Genomic DNA, 17,311 nt, shown 5'->3' with positions numbered 1-17,311 from the left:
CTCTAAAAACAGTGTAAAGCTGCTTGCACCGTCGTGGAATTAGGTGTACTGGCCGACGCCTACCCACCTGGGTGCTATCAAGCCAGATGTCCCCTCCGCTGACCAGCGCACAGCTGGGGCCCTCCCGACCAGCTGCTCCAGAAGGGACAGGCTGGGTCTGCTCATGTTTCCCTGAGTATGGGGCGCACTCTGTCTCTCTCATCCCACTCCTTAACCTGAAGTCGCCGATGGTTTGCACGGAGACAACGTGGGCTCTTAGAGGGCATAGCATCTACGCTCAGAAAGCCAAGGCCCCAAAAACCATGTATTTAAGTTTTGGGGTTTTTATTTTAATGATTCATTTATTATTTACACAGCATTCTGCCTGTGCGCCAGCAGAGGGCACCAAACCTCGCTGCAGATGGCTGTGGGCCACCGCGTGGGTGCGGTGGGAGCACGGCCCGCGCTCCTGACCTCCAGCCCCCGTATTTAAGCTTTGTTCTGACCTATGACCCCTGAAGCCAAACCTGGGCCGTGCAGGGTCAAGAAAGACGAGGCAAGGAGGCGGCTTCTCCGCTCCGAATCAGCAGGCGACCAAGCCAGGGCCAGGAAGCCTTTAATAGCAAGGGCGGGGCCGGCGGGGCGGGGCCGGCGGGGCGGGGCGGGGCCGGCGGGGCGGGGCCTTCGGGGCTGGCGGCCTCAGCCGTCGCAGCAGAAGAGCCTGGCGTCGTTGAGCGCCGTGTCGTCGCGGAGGCCTCTGGGCCTCTGGATTTTGGTCTGCAGGCCGCACACACCCTTGGGGCACGCGTCGCTCCAGTCCCCGTAGTCTCCCCAGCTCAGCCCGGGTCCCTCCAGCTCCACTCCGTCCGAGCAGCGGAAGCGCACGTTGTTGGCCGCCGTGTTGTCCCCGGGGAACGTCAGCGGCTCCACCCGCAGGGAGAAGGCCACCAGGAAGCCGGTGCCCGGACACCACAGAGGCTCACTCCAGGAGCCCCAGCTGCACGCGGGAAGGGGCGGGGGAAGGGATGGGTCACGTGCTCCTCGGGACCGGGCGAGGACGTCGTCCCACCGCCCTGTAGCATTAACGGGGTTCCCCCACCAGAGGGCAAGGGGCATGCGTGCCTTTGCGCCAGGAGAGCGTGCCCTTCCCATTGGGGATTGAACCTGGAGTTTCACCAACACCATATGCGCTCTCCCGCCCTTGGGGGGCCCTAAGTCCCACCTTCCAGACTGGGACTCCACGACGTGAGTGTTCTGCTCTGGGTTCCCTCGCGTGCAGTGCAGCCGGATCCCGTTCAGAGCCGTGTCGTCTCCCGGGAAGCCTTGAGGGGGCTCCACCTGGGAGGAGAGAGGAGGGCCCCGTGAGGGGGTGACGCGCCCAGCCCGCCCTCCCCAAAGCCAGGCCTGAGCCCCTCACCTTGATGGAGAACCCGCTGGCAAAGTAGCCGGTAGGACACATCTCTGGCCAGGCCCAGTCACCCCAGGTACCACCGTTGGCCACGTCGACAATCGATGTGTATCTTTGCTGCGCATCAGACGTCAGCACTTGCCCACCGCGCGTGGCCCACAGCAGCAGCAGCAGCAGCAGCCCGGCTCCGGCCTGCGGCCCCATCCTGCATTTCCTGAGTGGTCACTTCACGGATTTATAACAGCCCTGTCCCTGGCAAGACTCAAGTTTCAGGTCGACGCGAGCCCTCCCATTCCACGGCTCAGATTGCGGAAGAGTGAGCAGGATTAAGCGACATTCGATCCAGGAACCCTGAAGATTTGGTTCCCAGCTTTGGAGGCCGAGCCCCCTCCCCCCCCCCCCGCACCCGGAGCTAGGGAAGGAGGGGCAGAGAAAACCATTGAGCTTAAACTAGCACCTACCAAACACTCTGGACCGCTGGCTGTGATTGGCACTTTGCAGCCACGTTTCCTGTAATCCTCACAATGGTGAAGAAGACAGAAGTCAGGTGTCCCAGTTTGTAAGTTCAAGAGCTGAGTCTCAGGAACGACAGGTCACTTGCCCCAGAACGCTGAGAAACGTCCCAGCCCTGGAGATGGCAGCCAAGGCTGGCGACTCTAATGACCCTATGGAAGTCTGCCAGGGACAGGGCTAGGCAGGGGCAGGGCCAGGATGAGGTGCAGCCTCAGGATGCAAGAGAGAGCAGAGTCACCACAGATGGAGCCTGCGAAGTGTAGGGGCTGGAAAAGGCCTTGTTAAGGCCACGGGCCTGATCCTTTGAGAGTCTTGGACACCAGGTATAACCCAGAGAGATGGGATCTCACAGGTTGTCCTGACATACAGCACGCATCGCTCTTAGTCAGGGTTCTGTCGCTCTGATGAAACACCATGACCAGAAAGCACGCTGGGGAGAAGAGGGTTTACTTGGCTTACACTTCCACTGGAGGACAGCACACGGGGCGGGAACCTGGAGGCCGCTGACAGGCCACGAGGGTGCTGCTCACTGGCTCGCTCCTGGCTCGCTCAGCTGTTTTCTCACAACCCCCAGGGCCACCGGCCCAGGGATGGCAACGCCCTCAATGGCTGGGCCCTCCCCCACCAATCACTAATTAAAAAAATGCCCTACAGGGGTGCCTGCAGCCATATCTTACGGAAACATTTTCTCTTTTCTTTTTTTACTTCTTTTATGTTTTTTATTTTTTATATTAATTACAGCTTATTTACTTTGTATCCCAGCTGTAGCCCCCTCCCTCAGTCCCTCCCAATCCCATCCTCCCTCCCTCATCTCCTTCCTGCCCCTCTCTAAGTCCACTGATAGGGGAGGTCCTCCTCCCTTCCATCTGACCCTAGTTTATCAGGTCTCCTCAGGACTGGCTGCAATGTCCTCCTCTGTGGCCTGGCAAGGCTGCTCCTCCCTAGGGGGTGGGGGTGGGGTTAAAGAGCCAGCCACTGAGTTCATGTCAGAGACAGTTTCTCTTTTCTTTTAATTTATTTTATTTCACATTAATTGGTATGATGGTGTCAGATCCCCTGAACTGGAGTTACAGACAACTGTGAGCTGCCATGTGGGTACTGGGAATTGAACCTGGGTTCTCTTAACCACCGAGCCATCTCTCTAGCCTGGGACATTGTCTTAATTGAGGTTCCCTCCTTTCAGATGACTCTAACTTGTGTCTAGTTGACATGAAACTATCCAGCACAGTAGCCCAGGCTGACCTTGAACTCTCAACCATCCTGCCTCAGCCTCTCAGGTGCTAGGACTACCAGCATGAGGCATCCAGTGAGACAGGGCTGAGTCTAGGGTTGTATGGACAGAGTCTGAGGTAACTGAGAACAAACCAGGTTGTTCTTCCTCGGCCTATTGCATTACTCTTTGGTTTCGTCTTGTTGTGTTATTTATTTATTTATTTATTTATGTGGGGGCATTTTCATGGAAAGTTTTGTTGTTTTTGAGACAGGGTTTCTCAGTGTAGTCCTGGCTGTTCTGGAACTCTAGACCAGGCTGGCCTCGAACTCACAGAGATCCTTGCTCTGCCTCCCTAGTGTTGGGATCAAAGGTGTGTGCCAGCACCACCTGATGCTCCCTGTATTCTTTAGGACAGGGTTTCACTCTGTGGCCTAGACTTGCCTAGAGCTTGCTGCATACTCCAGGCTGGCCTGGAACTCGAGCTTCTGCCTTGGCCTTCTGAGTTCCGAGATTGTGGTCCCTTCCTTTCCCAGCATGCCTTCTCCTCCATGACCAGCAGAGGGACCCCTGAGCCACAAGGAGACAAAACAACCTGGCTAGATTTGTCCACCCCTGACCTGCTGTCTTCACACACCTTCCTCTGCCTCCTTCACATGTATCTATTTATGGTGCATTTGGTTAAAGACAGGTTACCCAGGCGGGTTCGGACCTTTGACCCTACCTCAGCTTTCAGAATACGTGTGGTTGCAGGAAGACCCGGGCTACCATGCCCAGCTAGGAACACACTTCTGTATTCTGGAGGGCTAGGATAGGGGAGGCCTGAAGCCCCACCATCTCACCTTAACGAGTAATATTTTCTTAAATAACTCACTTAATTTTATTTCATGTGCTTTGCTGTGAAGGTGTCGGATCCCCTGAAACTGGAGTTACGGACATCTGTGAGCTGCCATGTGGGTGGGGACGTGGGGACTGAACCCGGGTTCTCTGGAAGAGCAGCCAGCGCTCTTAACCACTGAGCCGTCTCTCCAGCCCCAACAAGGAGGATCTATAGGCAGCTGTGAGCAGCTTTTCTACTTGCACTCGACCCTGACCTGAGTTCACAGAGACCCATGATCCTCCATTTACAGTGAACTCGTGCCCAGAGTTTAGGCAGGACCCACAAGAGGCTGCTGCCATAGGCCCCTCACCCCAGGATCTGACCTCTGGGGCAAAGGACGCCGGGGAGGGGGCCTCCATGGGTTAATTATTAACCCCTGCACCTCTGGTCACCACCGGAAGGGAAAGGCCACCACCAGCTGGGTGAAGTGTCAGCGAGGGCCATGGGGGTCTCACTGACGCCCCCAGCCCTGGGGCGCTGGTCCCGCCGTGCAATTCCTTTCTCTGTCTTCACGCTGCTCTGTCTTTACATCACTCTGCGGCTGTACCGTGAGAGGCCCCTGGCATTACCGGCTCAGAGACCCCAGCCGTCCGGCCTGTCGGGGCTGGAGCCTCCTCCTCCTCCAGTCCCCACCACCCTGATTCGCATCACCTCAGGGGTCCTACCAGGCTGCAGGCCCGGGGCGCAGCCCTGCAACCCAGAGGCACCCCTACCTTCCCAGGTATGTTTGAGTCAAGGCCAGAGTGTGTGGCAGCCAGTCTGAGAACCTGAGGAGAGGCGGCTCCTCCCTCTCTGATCTTGTCTCGCTCTGGATGCCTAGAACCACCGGAAGGGGCTAAGTCTGGGGGCAGTGTCTGCAGAGCCCAGGCTCTGAGCAGGCCTGGCAGGCCCTTTTCCTGTATCCCCTGTGTCTCCCTCCCAGGTTGGCTCAGAACTGAGAGCCTTGGCGGTCCCTGAGGAGGAAGGGCCTCCCTGCCTGCGGCCTCGGGGCGTGCTGGGTCGCGTGGTGAGCCCCTTCCTGGCCTGTGTGAGCCCCGAAGGGGACGTGGAGCTGTCCCAGTACACGGCGGGGTGGAAGGAGCTACTCAGGTGAGCGCTCTCCCTCCCCAGAGCCCGCCCTCCTCCCCGTGATCCGGTGCTCCTCCTTCTCAAGTCATCCCCCCTCCCTGGCTCCCACCGCCGAACAGGTTCCTAAGCCCCCTCGGCCCCGCCTTCGCCTTTGCCACCAGCGAGGCCTCCAGCAAGGTGACAGCCCTGGAGGCTCGCGTGCACGGCCCCGACGCGGCGCACTACACGTCGCTGGCGACGATGGCGACGTGGGAGCGGCGGGCAGGGCTGCTGGAGCCGCCCGGGGCCGCCCCCCGAGACGCAGCCCGGCCCTCGGGCTCCCGGACGCTGCTTCTGCTGCACCGCGCGCTGCGCTGGTCCCAGCTCTGCCTCCAGCGGGTGGCGACGGGGGCGCTCGGGGGCCCGGACGCCGGCGCGCAGTGCCAGGACGCCTACAGCAGCGCCCTGGCCGCGCACCACCCCTGGCTGGTCCGCCAGGCCGCGCGCCTGGCCATGCTCGCCCTCCCGAGCCGCGGCCGCCTGCTGCAGCTGGCGTGCCCCGGGACCGGCGAGGCGGACGCGCGGGCTGCCCTGGCCCGGGCCGCCCGCGTCCTGGAGCGCGTCTACAACCGCACCCAGGGCTTGCTGGCCGGCCACGACCTGCTCCAGCTGGCCTGAAGGGCCCGGCATCCGGAGACGCTCCGGGGGGCGCGGCCGCGCTTGGAGCGCTCCGGGGAGCGGGCTCTCGTGACGTCACGCAGCCACGGCCCCGCCCCCAGCGGGGCGGCGAGTCCTGGGGAGATGCTCGCGTCCGGAGCCTCACGGATCCCGAGGAAGCAATTCTGTGGTGGCCGTCGACGTCGGACGTCATGCGCGATGGCCGCAGAGCTGGCTTGCCGGGGGAAAAGGTGGGGAGACGTGTCATCCCCGTTCTTGGCTTCTGGAAGACTCCCCCGGAGCGCATTTCGGCTCCCACGGCTGCCAGCCCGTCCTCTGAGCCCACGCAGCAAACGCACCTGGGCCACCCGCGCTCCAGCGTCCTCACCAGAGGAGCGCCTCCTTCTGTGCCCCTGTCTGAAGCCTGTGCATCGCGCTCTCCGCAGTGTGGAGGTCTCCTCCGTCGCGCCCGTACCAGTGAGCAGGAAAGAATTTCACCATTGCGTATACTAACTCCCGAATGCTCTTTATCCGGCTGGCCACATGGCATTTTCACTTGGATGCCAACTGCGCATAGCACACCTAGCAGGTTCAGACCTAGTTCCTAACGCTTCCTCCCCCTCCTCCTCCTCCTCCTCCATCTCCTCTCCCCCTCCTCCTACGGTATCCCTCCATAGTCATGGGAGCTCAGTAAAGAAAAAAAATCTTAAAAAGCAATGCATTGATAAAGGATTTGGGGGTATTGTTGCAGAAACACAACCAAGAAAAAAGAACATGAATAAAATTTAAAAAAATGAATACATTTGACTTCATCAAAATTTAAAACTTGGGCTGGAGAGATGGCTCGGTGGTTAGGAGCACTCTGCTCTATCAGAGGTCCTGAGTTCAATTCCCAGCAGCCACATGGTGGCTCATAACCATCCATACTGAGACCTGATGCCCTCTTCTGGTGTGCAGGTATATAGAGGAGCAGCACTCATGCACAGAAATACATAAATAAATAAATCTTTAAAAAGTTTAAAACTTTTTTTTAACATTTAGTTATTTGTCGGGGGGGGGGGGGAGGGTGCATTTGAGCCACAGGACTGTGTGCAGGAGAGAAGACAAGCTGAAGGAGACGCCTCCCCCATCGTAAGGGAAGAGCACCTCTCCTGGTTGTTTTACTTGCCCTAAAGTTGAAACTGTTTGCTTTAACCCAAAGGTAGAAGAATTCTGCACATCATATACCTGATGTTTCCAGTACCTGAAATGTAAAAATAGCACAATAAAAACACAAGTAACCCGTTTTAAAAGGGCAGAATCCTTGAGTAGACATTGCTCAAAGAAGATGCACAGATGGCTCGCCGCCCGTAGAACTGCGATTAACCAATTATTCGGGAAACAAACCAAAGGTCGCACCACGTGTGCTCGAACGGCCGTGATTAAAAGGTGCCCCACGTCGGCGCGAAGGCGTGAAGGTAGAAACGCTCAGATACGGCAGGTTGCCAAGCGGTACAGACAGATGCTCCAGGACACCCCTGCAGCTCCTTCAGAAGCTCTCCTGAGGTTCAGAAAATCAGCCCCGGCACACTGCCCAGAGGAAGGCACACTCCAGCCTCTGAGCTCTTTGAGCCAGAAAGCAGAGAACTCATAAGTAAAAAATACCAGCAGAGGGCATCAGATCCCTATAGATGGCTGTGAGCCACCATGTGGTGCTGGGAATTGAACCTAGGACCCCTGGAAGAGCGGCCAGTGCTCTTAACCACTGAGCATCTCTCCAGCCCTAGACTATACAATCGAATTTAAAAAAAAACACCAAAAACCTCACACACAAAATGCCATAATGTAAGCTGGGCCGCATTTACAACTATCATAGCCCCGGGGCGCCAGCGGGCTTCTAGGTGCACAGGCCCAAGAAAGGGTCCCCAGGCCGTCCCCGCCCTCGTGCCCGGCCTCTTTTTTTAGTGTTGTAACTTGACACACTGCCGTCAAGTGTGCACTGTCGCAAACGAACAGTTCTTACGTCTTATTTTCCCTTCTGCCGTCAAGCAGCTTCGCTCCCAGAAGGCCGCAGGGAGAGACTACAGACAGTGACGGCGCGCTTTACGACAGTCGCTTTGTGGCAGCCTTAGGGGAGGAAGATGGCGGCCGCCATGGCTGTTCGCGGAGCGGGCGCTGCACCGGCTTTCGGGCCGGAGGCTCTCGCCCCGGACTGGGAAAACCGGGAAGTGTCCACAGGGGTGAGGAGAGGGCCGGAGTTCGGAAGGCCTGCGCTAGGCCTGACGCGGGGGCGAGCGCGAAGCCGGAGTGGCTCTGGGCGTGGGGTGCTGCGGGAGAGGGGTTCCGAGAGGGAGAGGGGTGCGTCGGATGCTGGGGTGCTTCTCGGAGAGGTGAACGGTGGCTGAAGCGTCAGGTTCGGAGGCTGGAACTGTGAAGTGCTGAGCCCCGTTAGCGTTGATGACGGGCCCGCGGAGCACGGGTTCTGCATAATAGAATCCGGGGGAGGAATCACGGAGCCTTAGGGAGGTTGGTGTAGGCTCGACCCTTTCTACGCTCTTCTCCTTTTTCCCAGACCACGATCATGGCTGTGCAGTTCGACGGGGGCGTGGTTCTAGGAGCAGATTCCAGAACAACCACTGGGTGAGCTCCGAGCAGAAAAGGGTCGCCGCGTGCCCCGCACCCATACTTACACCCCCTTCTCTCACCCTTCGGTAAAAGTCTGTTCTCCCTCCATCCCGCTTCCCCTCCCTAAGAACTGCTAGGTAGCACCAGTATCTCCATCCCTGCAGCCAGAGGGAGACCAGTGGGCGCCTCCTCACTGTGCCACCCTACCCGCAGGTCCTACATCGCCAATCGAGTGACCGACAAGCTGACCCCCATCCACGACCACATCTTCTGCTGCCGCTCAGGCTCAGCAGCTGACACCCAGGCCGTGGCCGACGCTGTCACTTACCAGCTGGGTTTCCACAGGTGCGGTGGGCAGGGGCGGTAGCCTGGGGATCCGGGGCGCAGGTCACTGACCACCCCCGATCCTCACGCGGCTCCTCTGTGCCCTTCTGACCCACCTTCCAGTATTGAGCTGAATGAGCCCCCGCTGGTACACACAGCTGCCAGTCTCTTCAAGGAGATGTGTTACCGCTACAGAGAAGACCTTATGGCAGGAATCATCATTGCAGGCTGGGACCCACAAGAAGGAGGGCAGGTTGGTCTGTCTGTCCTGTCTGCGCACATTCTCATGGATGTCTGCCTGTAGATGCAGGGTTGTGTGTGTGGAGGCCTGCCAGGGAGCTTCCTCTGCTCCCCCCTGTTCCTAAGACAGACTCACTGAACATGGCCTCACCTTTTAGCTAGGCTGGCTAGCCAGTGAGCTCTGCAGATCATACCCTCTGCCATTCTCCCAGCTTTTACGTAAGTGCTAGGGACTTGCAATCTGGTCTTCATACTGCCCAGCAGGCCCTTTAGCACCCGAGCCAGCTCCAGTCTCTGTCCAGCCATTTTTTAAGTATGTCTGTCTATCTCTGGCTTACCATAAACTCTCCCCAGACCCAAATCAAAAGGGACGGGTGGACGTACGTGTTTTGGGAAAGGGTGCAACTGGTGGCCATCCCCCCCCCTTGCAGGTGTACTCCGTCCCCATGGGGGGTATGATGGTGAGGCAGTCTTTTGCCATCGGAGGCTCCGGGAGCTCCTACATCTATGGCTATGTTGATGCTACCTACCGGGAAGGCATGACCAAGGACGAGTGTCTGCAGTTCACCGCCAATGGTGAGGATTTAGGCGTGGAGGCCTGTGGGCTTCATTACCCAAGCCGTGCCAGCTCCTTATTGTCAGCACCTAACTCCAAACCCAATTTCCTCCTCTTATCTACAGCTCTCGCTTTGGCTATGGAACGGGACGGCTCCAGTGGAGGGGTGATCCGCCTGGCAGCCATTCAGGAATCGGGGGTAGAGCGGCAGGTACTTTTGGGAGACCAGATACCCAAATTCACCATTGCCACTTTACCGCCTCCCTAAATCCTAGTATTCTGGGGTGTAATAAAAGATATTCATACTGATGCAAAAGTTAATAAACAGTTTGTCAAAGAGATGTTTCTGTTTGGGGGTTCTTTTCTTCAAGCTTGAACTCATCAGATCCTTCTTTTGTATAAACTGCACCGAATGTGGTGCAGAGAGGTGAGGAAAGTTCATAGCCACTCTGTTCTGTTATTGCTTTTACTGTTGGATGATTTGGGGATAGTTTTATTTTTTTGTCACCTGGCCTTGAACTTGCGGCGAGTCTCCTGCCTTTCCTTCTTGAATGCCCGGATCACAGGTATACAGCATACCCAGTCAGGAGTGGTCCCTGAGCCTTTCTGTAGACCATACTTCCTCTACACACCCAAGTACCTAAACCCCCAGAATGTGGTTGACAGAGGCTGCAGCAACGTCCTCAGTCCAAGCTAGAACTCAGAATCATGAGACCTGGGGTCCCCTCCCCTGCTCTGATGCCTTTCATCATGGTGGCAGCTCACAGGTTAAAACTCTTCGCCCAGGCCAGCCTCATGGTCCCCTCTTTCCCGCTGTCACTCAGTCATCACTCAGCAGTGTGACTTCTTTGTCTTTGGGGAAAGAGGTGGGCTTTGTCAAAAGTAGAAATAGAGATGGTGTTGGGTGGCAGAGGGCAGCCTTAGGGAGTTCTGTAAGCTGAGCACAGAGTCCAGCCCCTTAGAGCTGTCCTGGACAAAGCGAGGACCTGACAGAGCGGGTAGGTGCTCGGTGACCATCTTTGCAGTCTTATTTTCTGTAGGCTGTTGGCCAAGAACCCACGAGAGCCACATTTACAGACTATGCTGAAGTAGCTCCGAGGGCAGGAAGGATGATCTCTCCTGACTCTTATTCCTAAGGAAGGAGGGGAGAGGGAGATAAACTACCCTAACAAGAGCAACTTGGGGAAGGTTGATTTCAGCTCAGTCTGATCAAGAAGGAGAGGTCATGGTGCAGTGTGAAGCTGCTGGTTGCCTTGCACCCAGGAGCAGGAAGCAGTGACTGCGCTGCTTGGCTGTCTGTTTTTATTTGCTCTGCGACTTCTACATTTAGGATGGGTCTCCCCGCCTCAGTTAACCTAATCTAGAAACTCTGGGACAGGCCCAGAGGTTCATTTCCATGCTGATCGTAAACACCGTGAAGCTGACTTATAAACCATCGCAAGTGTGGAGGTGCCACCTAAGTGAATGAGCGGAAAGGGGTCCCTGACTGTAAGCATTTAACTAAAAGCCCGTTAGATGTTCGTGCCCAACTGTTCTCCTGAGTCTCTTGTCCTTAACCTAACAGTTCAGTCCTAAAAACTGTGGCATGTTACCATCTCCGTGCCAGCCATTTGCAATCCTTTAGCTATAGAGCAGCCAAAGAGATCGCTGGCGGTATGAGTGTGGTGTTGCTCTGTGTCACAGTTCTCAGTGCCAGGCCAGGGCTAGCCCTTGCCCTAACGCTTGAGTTTGGGGCCAGCCTGGCCTACATTGGGAGTTCAGAGTCAGCGAGGGCTACCTAGAGCCACCCTGTTTCAAAACAACCAGTAACAGCCCCCCCTCCCCGCCTCCAAAAAGACAAAAACATTCCTCGCAGCTCACCTCCCCCACACTTGACTGAAGCCTGATTGAGCAAACTAAACTTTCCTATCAGCCATACCAGGGACCTGCCTCATGAGCACGGTTCCCACATGACCACACACTCTCCACCTCTGCCTTGTACCCCAGACCTACTGCGTTCGCCCCAATCACCCTCGCCCAGTACTCAAGCACAACCCTTGGCGACTCTGAACAAATTTAATGAGGTCATTTCAGACTTGGGACCACCGAGAAATGGGGTGACAGGAGGTGGCCAAGCTTTCTCGCGGGGTCGGCCTCTGGCCGTCCTCAGATGGTGGAGTCATTGGCCGATGCCACGTCGTGCAGCTGGTGGCGGAAGGAGAGACGAGCCTTCCGGCTCAGGTAGGCCCCAGGCCCCAGGGAGGGCAGTCCTCCGGCCACGGAGGGGGCTGTCGCGGGGCTGGGTTCTGGAGGGGAAGCCGGTTCCTGGCCTGACAGGGGAGCCAGAGAGGAAGAAAGGGAAGGTCAGGGGCCAGCTCCCTCGCCCTCCCACCACAGTGAGGAAAGGTGCCAGTGAGGGGTGTCAGCGACAGCAACAGGCTGCAGAGGAGCATCTAAAGAGCCCCCAAGCTCGGGCTGTCGCAGAGACGCCCTCCAGATCCCTCTCCGGCTCAAAGCCTCCCAGCGCTCGCTCCAGGCAGCAGTCTGGGTCCCCACCTTGAAATCCTTACGCTTTTACCACAAGGCTTTCATCTTTCCACTTTGCAGGAGCTGCTACAAAATCTTCACGCAGCCTGGGGAGGTGTGAGAAATCTTCCCATTCTTCTCCCTGATCTGGGGGTCTATCTGCCCTAACGCGCTCCAGGCTGCCCCTCCTGCCCCTGTGGCCCCGTACCTGTTCCGCTCTGGGTCGCCCGGGGTCTCCGGTACCTACACCATGGGAAGCACCAAGCCCCCTTCAGACCCATGTCGGTGGTGGAGACTGCGACGCCGGGAAGGGACAGCAGGGCCCCACGGGGAAGGGTGCGGCTTCCACGTCCCCCACCGTGGGCAGACTGCCACTTAGAGCCTCAGACGCCCGGTGATTACAGGCGCCGGGAGACAGGGGGGGAGCGGGGAGGAGGGGGGGCACCTTGTGCGAGTACCTAAATTTGGTGGTCCGTCTGCACAAGGGAGATGTGGGGAGGCAGGGAGAGGGGTGTCATGACCGAAAGGTCAGCTGTGCAGCACCCCTCGACTTGGGGTCAGGCTACACGCTGCTGGGAACGGAAGTCTGCTCCGCTTTGAATTTTTGCACTGGTGACGGGGCCTCCTGCGTGCCCGGCCAGGGCTCTACCTCTAAGCTACCCCGCACCATTTTCTTTCTTTCTTAAGTTTTATATTAGGATGCAAATTTGAAGTGCCCAAGACATAAAAATTTAAAGAACGCTAAGTTTTTAGCATGGGAAGCTTTACCCAGAGGAAGAAATGTGCTCTCGCCAAATGGCCGGATAACTTTTGTCCCAGACAGGGTCTCACAGTGTAACTCAGCCGAGCCTGGAGCTCGTGGTGATGCTCCTGCCTCCACCTCAGTGCCAGGATCACAGGCGTGCACCACCAAGGGTATGCTGGTCTGCGGCTTGTCCCCGCTGATTGTCATTTGTGGTTATCGTTATATCTCATAGGACGCCCAAGGTCATCCCAACAGTAGGCAAGGGCTCAGCTATACTGACCTTCTGAGGCGCTGTTCCTCTCCTGATTTTACAGATGAGGGAAGGGGGCCACTACGGGAGACGTCTTTTAATTAATTGTTTATTTAATGTAATTTGGTGTTTGGGGATTGTGTGAGGGAGTCAGACCCCCTGGAACTTGAGTTCCAGACATTTATGAGCTGCCACGTGGGTGCTGGGCCTTGAACCTTGGTCCTCTGGAAGAGCAGCCTTGACCTCTGACTGTCTCCCCAGCCCCCAGATAAAGTCTTTACAATAGTGTTAGATCCACATAAGAAGATAGTACGTGGTCTCATACCTCAGACCCAGCTTTCCAATAAGCAACTGTTCTGTATAATGTGTGTGGTTTTTGTTTTACTTTGGCTTGGTTTGGTTTGGGTTTTTGAGACAGGGTTTCTCTGTGTAGCTCTGGGTGTCCTGGAACTCACTCTGTAGACCAGGCTGGCCATGAACTCAGAGATCTGCCTGCCTCTGCCTCCTGAGTGCTGGGACTAAAGGTGTGCGCCAGTGCTGACTGGGCCTGTCTCTTTTTGAAACAGGGTTGCATGTAGCCCAGGCTGGCCTCAAACTTGATGTAGTCAAGGCTAGCCTTGAGCGACCTCTGTCTCCCGAGGGCTGCTACCACATGGGGGGTTGTTTTTCTTTTGGGATTGGGCCGGCAGGGTTAGCAATGCTCGATGCTTGGGAGACTGACGCAGGAACACTGCTACCTCAGCCCGGGCGGCAGTTAGACCTTCCTCCCGCCCCTACAGAGGAACCTCACTGACACTGTGTTCTTTAGGCTTTCGTGTTTGATTCTTTGTCTGTTACCACACCTGGGAAGAGGGAGCCTCAACTGAGAATATGCTCTGTATCAGACAGCAGCCTGTAGGCCAGTCTGCTTGAGTGTTGGTGATTGACATGGGAGGGTCTGGGCAAGTGTCCTGGGATGGGGCAGAAAAGCAGCTGAGCAGAGCAGAGGAGCGAGCCAGAAGGCCGCGTTCCTCCAGGGCTTCTGCTTCAGCTCCTGCCTCGGCTTCCGTCCATGCACTGTGACCGGATGTGAACCAAGCAAAGCTCCTTTCTGTGTTGTCTGAGGTCTATCTACATAGCTCTGGCAGTCCTGGAATTCCTGACGTAGACCAGGCTGGCCTGCCTGTGCCTCCTGAGTGCTGGCATGAAGGGCGTGTGTCAGCTCGACAACCCAAGCTGCTTTTAGTCATGGATTTTCATATCAACAGGCATCCTAAATGAGATACTGATTACCTCTGTCCAGAACCCAGCTCCTATCATACAGCTCCACTGAGTTTTGTAATTAGACATTTCATTTCATGTGTGTGTGTGTGTGTGTGTGTGTGTGTGTGTGCGCGCGCGCGCGCGCGCGCGTGCGTGCGCAGAGGCCAGAGGTTAACACCAGGTGGCACCCTCCGTCATTCTCCACCTTACACTTTATTGTGTGTGCGTGTTTGGAGGCTGAGGGCCTGTGAGGATGCCGCCACAGAGGCGTGTGAGGATGCCAGAAGTCAGCCGGCCCCATCAGTTCTCTTCTAACCCACCGTGAGGCCCAGGCACTGAAGGCCAGGCTTGGTAGCAGGTGCCTTACGCTCCGAGCCCTCTCACTGTCCCGACCCCCACCTTACTTTGGGAGAAGGGTCTCCTTACTGAGCCTAGAGCCAAGAGACACCCCCTCTCCCCCTGCAGTGCTGGGCTCCCTCGCCACCATGCCCCAGTATGGTGACACCTCTCCCGTCCCCAGCCTGGCTTCTGGGCGGAGCCTGGGGCTCTGGACTCAGTCCTCACACTGCTGCACCAATCATAAACCTGAGCCATCTCCAGCTCTGGAGCAGTCCATCACTCTAGAGATTTCCCCTCTGAAAAGCCCCTCTGAGGCAAGAGGCAGCCACTGATCTGGTTTCCATTGCTACCTGGTGTTTCAGCCTCAGGAGTTCGTGCAACTGTAACCACACTGCATTGCTCTTTCGCATTTGCTTTCTTTCCACATGGTGGTTTATCTATAGCAACAATTTATGTGCTTTATACTTTATTGCAATGTAATTCAGAACATAGACAAAATTCACCCTTTTAAGACAATTCCATGGTGGTTTTTGCTATGTTCACAGTTATATAAGCATCACAACTAATTTTAGATTTTCCATTACCCTCAGGAAACCCTTGTACTCATTAGAAACCATTCCCCGCTCCTCCTTCTCCCTAGCCCTGACAGCCACTAATCTGCTTCCTGTTTCTGCGGACTTTTTTTTTTTTTTTTAAATTCTGAACATTCCATACTGTGATGGTTAGTTTTTTTGTATTGTTTTGGCTTGGTTTGGTTTCATTAATCTGTTGATTAACTATCTAAAATGTAATACAAAATACAGGAAAAGCTGGTCCATCTCCTTCTATTTTCTCCCCCCCCCCCCCATTCCACACGTACTGCTCATTGTGATTGGGTCAGAACAGAGGGGACGATTTCACTTGGTTAGAGTCAACTTGATTAGAGTGAAAACCCCCTGGAGCTACCGAGACGGCTGCGAAGCCAGAAGCACACACTTGCAGAAGACCTGCGCTCTGTGCCTAGCACCCACATAGCCGCTTACAAGCTCCTGACACTCCAACCCCAGGGCAGCTGCTGCCTCTTCTGACTTCCCTGGGTTCCTGCACGCACATGAATGTGCACAGAAAATGGAAAACACAACAAAACTCACCCGAGCTTTCCGTGGTGGCACGCAGCTCTCACCCCACACTCAGCAGCTGGTAGGTTTCTGTGAACTTCAGGCCAGCCTGGTCTACAGAGCAAGCTGTCAACACTGTCTGTAGACAGCGGCATCAACAAAACATCCAAGGCATGAAAGAGCACACAGGGCAAGAGTGTGGAGATGTGGAGATGTTTGCAGCCCGGGCTGGCCTCACACTCACTCCTCAGCCGCCTCAGCTGAGAACCCCAGTGTGAGTCACAACTATCCTGCTCTCCAGAGACACTGGACTGAAGAAGGGAACCAGTGTCCCCCCGTCTGCGTCCTGGTCTCCCCAGCCCACACACCGTCATTCTGTGCTGGACTGTGTTCCCTTAAACCGTGAGCCAATGAAGGAAGGAAGGAAGCCAGTGGATGGCTTCCTGCCTGATACCGGGTCACACGAGGAGAAAAGTAACGAATGTAGTGTGAGTCTTACAACTGTGTTTGTTTTGTCTACTTTCACTTAGCTCCATGTTTTCAAAGTTTCTCCTGTTGAAAGTATAAATATCAACGCACAGCTTCTCTTCATGGCTGAATAGCAGGGCTACACCCTCATCAGCTGATGTACACTTGTCTCCTTTCCACCTTATTATTATTTTTTTCGAGACAGGGTTTCTCTGTGTGGCCCTGACTGCCCTAGAACTCACTCTGCAGACCAGGCTGGCCTGGAACTGCCCCCCTCTGACTCCCAAGTGCTGGGGGTAAAGGCGTACACCAAAACCGCCTGGCTGCCTATGTGTGCACCACCGAGCCCAGCTTGAAGATGCATTGTTTAACTTTAAAACGTACATTGTGTGTGTGTGGGGGGGAGAGACACATACCTTTAACCCCGGCACTCTGGCGATCTCTCGTGACTTTGAAACCAGCCTAATCTATAAAGTGACTTCTAGGCCAGGCAGGACTAGAGAGCGGTGGTTCTGACCTTCCTAACGCTGCAGCCCTCAATACAGTTCCTCAGGCTGTAGTGATCCTCGGCATAAAATCACTTATTTATTTATTCATTTTTCATGAGTGCTCTATCTGCATGTACACCTGCGCGCCAGAAGAGGGCATCAGATCCCCTGGAACTGGAGTTAACATGGCTCTGCGAGCAGCCGTGTGGGCGCTGGGAATGGAACTCGCGCCCTCAGGCACAGCGCCGTGTCTGCAGCCCCTGGTTTTGTGGGTTTGACAGTGCTTCTCTGTGTAGCCTCAGCTGGCCTCGACCGCCAAGGTTCACAGTGCTTGGCCACATTCTCTGTGCTGCTGAGCTACACACTGCCCAGCCAGCCCAGGTCCTGGCAGGACTCTGGAAGTGAACCCGTGCATGGCCGGGTCACTCTGGCTGGTGGAAATCTGGGAGAAGGAGGCGCACCCCTTGGGATCAGGGGCAAAATGGGCTTTTCTAGACCAGAACTGCCAGGTTCCGAGGCTGGTTCACGGTCGGACCTCCGTGGCGAAGACGGTGACGCCTCGCACGGCAAGCGGCTGGGAGTCGCCATCCTTCCGGCGTCACCGTGTCACCTCCCATCAGCCCCACGGGCCCCGCCACCGAGGCGGTGCCGCCCCGACGGCCCGCAGCCGGGGACCGGGCAGCCCTGTGCCCGCGCGCGCGCGCGCGCGCAGTGGAGGAATGTGCTCCGCGAGGATCGCTGCGCTGGATGCTGACCGGA

General features: G+C 56.3%; 4 protein-coding genes across 6 annotated transcripts; 2 read left to right on the top strand and 2 right to left on the bottom strand.

The window, feature by feature from the left end:
* Window positions 1-322: 322 nt before the first annotated feature.
* On the bottom strand, window positions 323-3,781 carry Vmo1 (vitelline membrane outer layer 1 homolog). Of its 2 annotated transcripts, none has more exons than XM_021651646.2 (4): window positions 1,849-3,781; window positions 1,397-1,639; window positions 1,202-1,317; window positions 323-976 (listed from the first exon to the last, which is right to left on the bottom strand). In XM_021651646.2, exons 2-4 carry the CDS (start codon window positions 1,589-1,591, stop codon window positions 679-681), a joined length of 609 nt encoding a protein of 202 aa, XP_021507321.1. In that variant the 5' UTR covers window positions 1,592-1,639; window positions 1,849-3,781; the 3' UTR covers window positions 323-678. The 2 variants fall into 2 exon arrangements, with proteins under 2 accessions (XP_021507321.1, XP_060219377.1); XM_060363394.1 differs by having other exon boundaries at window positions 1,397-1,592.
* A 514-nt stretch (window positions 3,782-4,295) lies between these two features.
* Gltpd2 (glycolipid transfer protein domain containing 2) lies at window positions 4,296-6,494 on the top strand. Its single transcript, XM_021651650.2, has 3 exons — window positions 4,296-4,711; window positions 4,913-5,079; window positions 5,178-6,494. The coding sequence occupies exons 1-3, from the start codon at window positions 4,433-4,435 to the stop codon at window positions 5,713-5,715; spliced, it is 984 nt and encodes a 327-aa protein (XP_021507325.1). The 5' UTR covers window positions 4,296-4,432; the 3' UTR covers window positions 5,716-6,494.
* Window positions 6,495-7,753: 1,259 nt separating this feature from the next.
* On the top strand, window positions 7,754-9,759 carry Psmb6 (proteasome 20S subunit beta 6). Its single transcript, XM_021651644.2, has 6 exons — window positions 7,754-7,913; window positions 8,246-8,313; window positions 8,512-8,643; window positions 8,746-8,875; window positions 9,294-9,438; window positions 9,544-9,759. Exons 1-6 carry the CDS (start codon window positions 7,815-7,817, stop codon window positions 9,684-9,686), a joined length of 717 nt encoding a protein of 238 aa, XP_021507319.1. The 5' UTR covers window positions 7,754-7,814; the 3' UTR covers window positions 9,687-9,759.
* Window positions 9,760-11,522: 1,763 nt separating this feature from the next.
* On the bottom strand, window positions 11,523-15,945 carry C11H17orf114 (chromosome 11 C17orf114 homolog). Of its 2 annotated transcripts, none has more exons than XM_060365015.1 (2): window positions 12,132-12,204; window positions 11,523-11,727 (listed from the first exon to the last, which is right to left on the bottom strand). In XM_060365015.1, the coding sequence occupies exons 1-2, from the start codon at window positions 12,202-12,204 to the stop codon at window positions 11,564-11,566; spliced, it is 237 nt and encodes a 78-aa protein (XP_060220998.1). In that variant the 3' UTR covers window positions 11,523-11,563. The 2 variants fall into 2 exon arrangements, 1 of the variants encoding a protein (XP_060220998.1); XR_009584751.1 differs by lacking the exon at window positions 12,132-12,204 and adding an exon at window positions 15,630-15,945 and having other exon boundaries at window positions 11,590-11,727.
* Window positions 15,946-17,311: the final 1,366 nt, after the last annotated feature.

Source organism: Meriones unguiculatus, chromosome 11 (genome assembly GCF_030254825.1).
Source record: "Meriones unguiculatus strain TT.TT164.6M chromosome 11, Bangor_MerUng_6.1, whole genome shotgun sequence".
Classification (NCBI taxonomy): domain Eukaryota; kingdom Metazoa; phylum Chordata; class Mammalia; order Rodentia; family Muridae; genus Meriones; species Meriones unguiculatus.
Note: the sequence above shows the minus strand (reverse complement) of the source record. Positions and strands in the feature narration are given on the sequence as shown.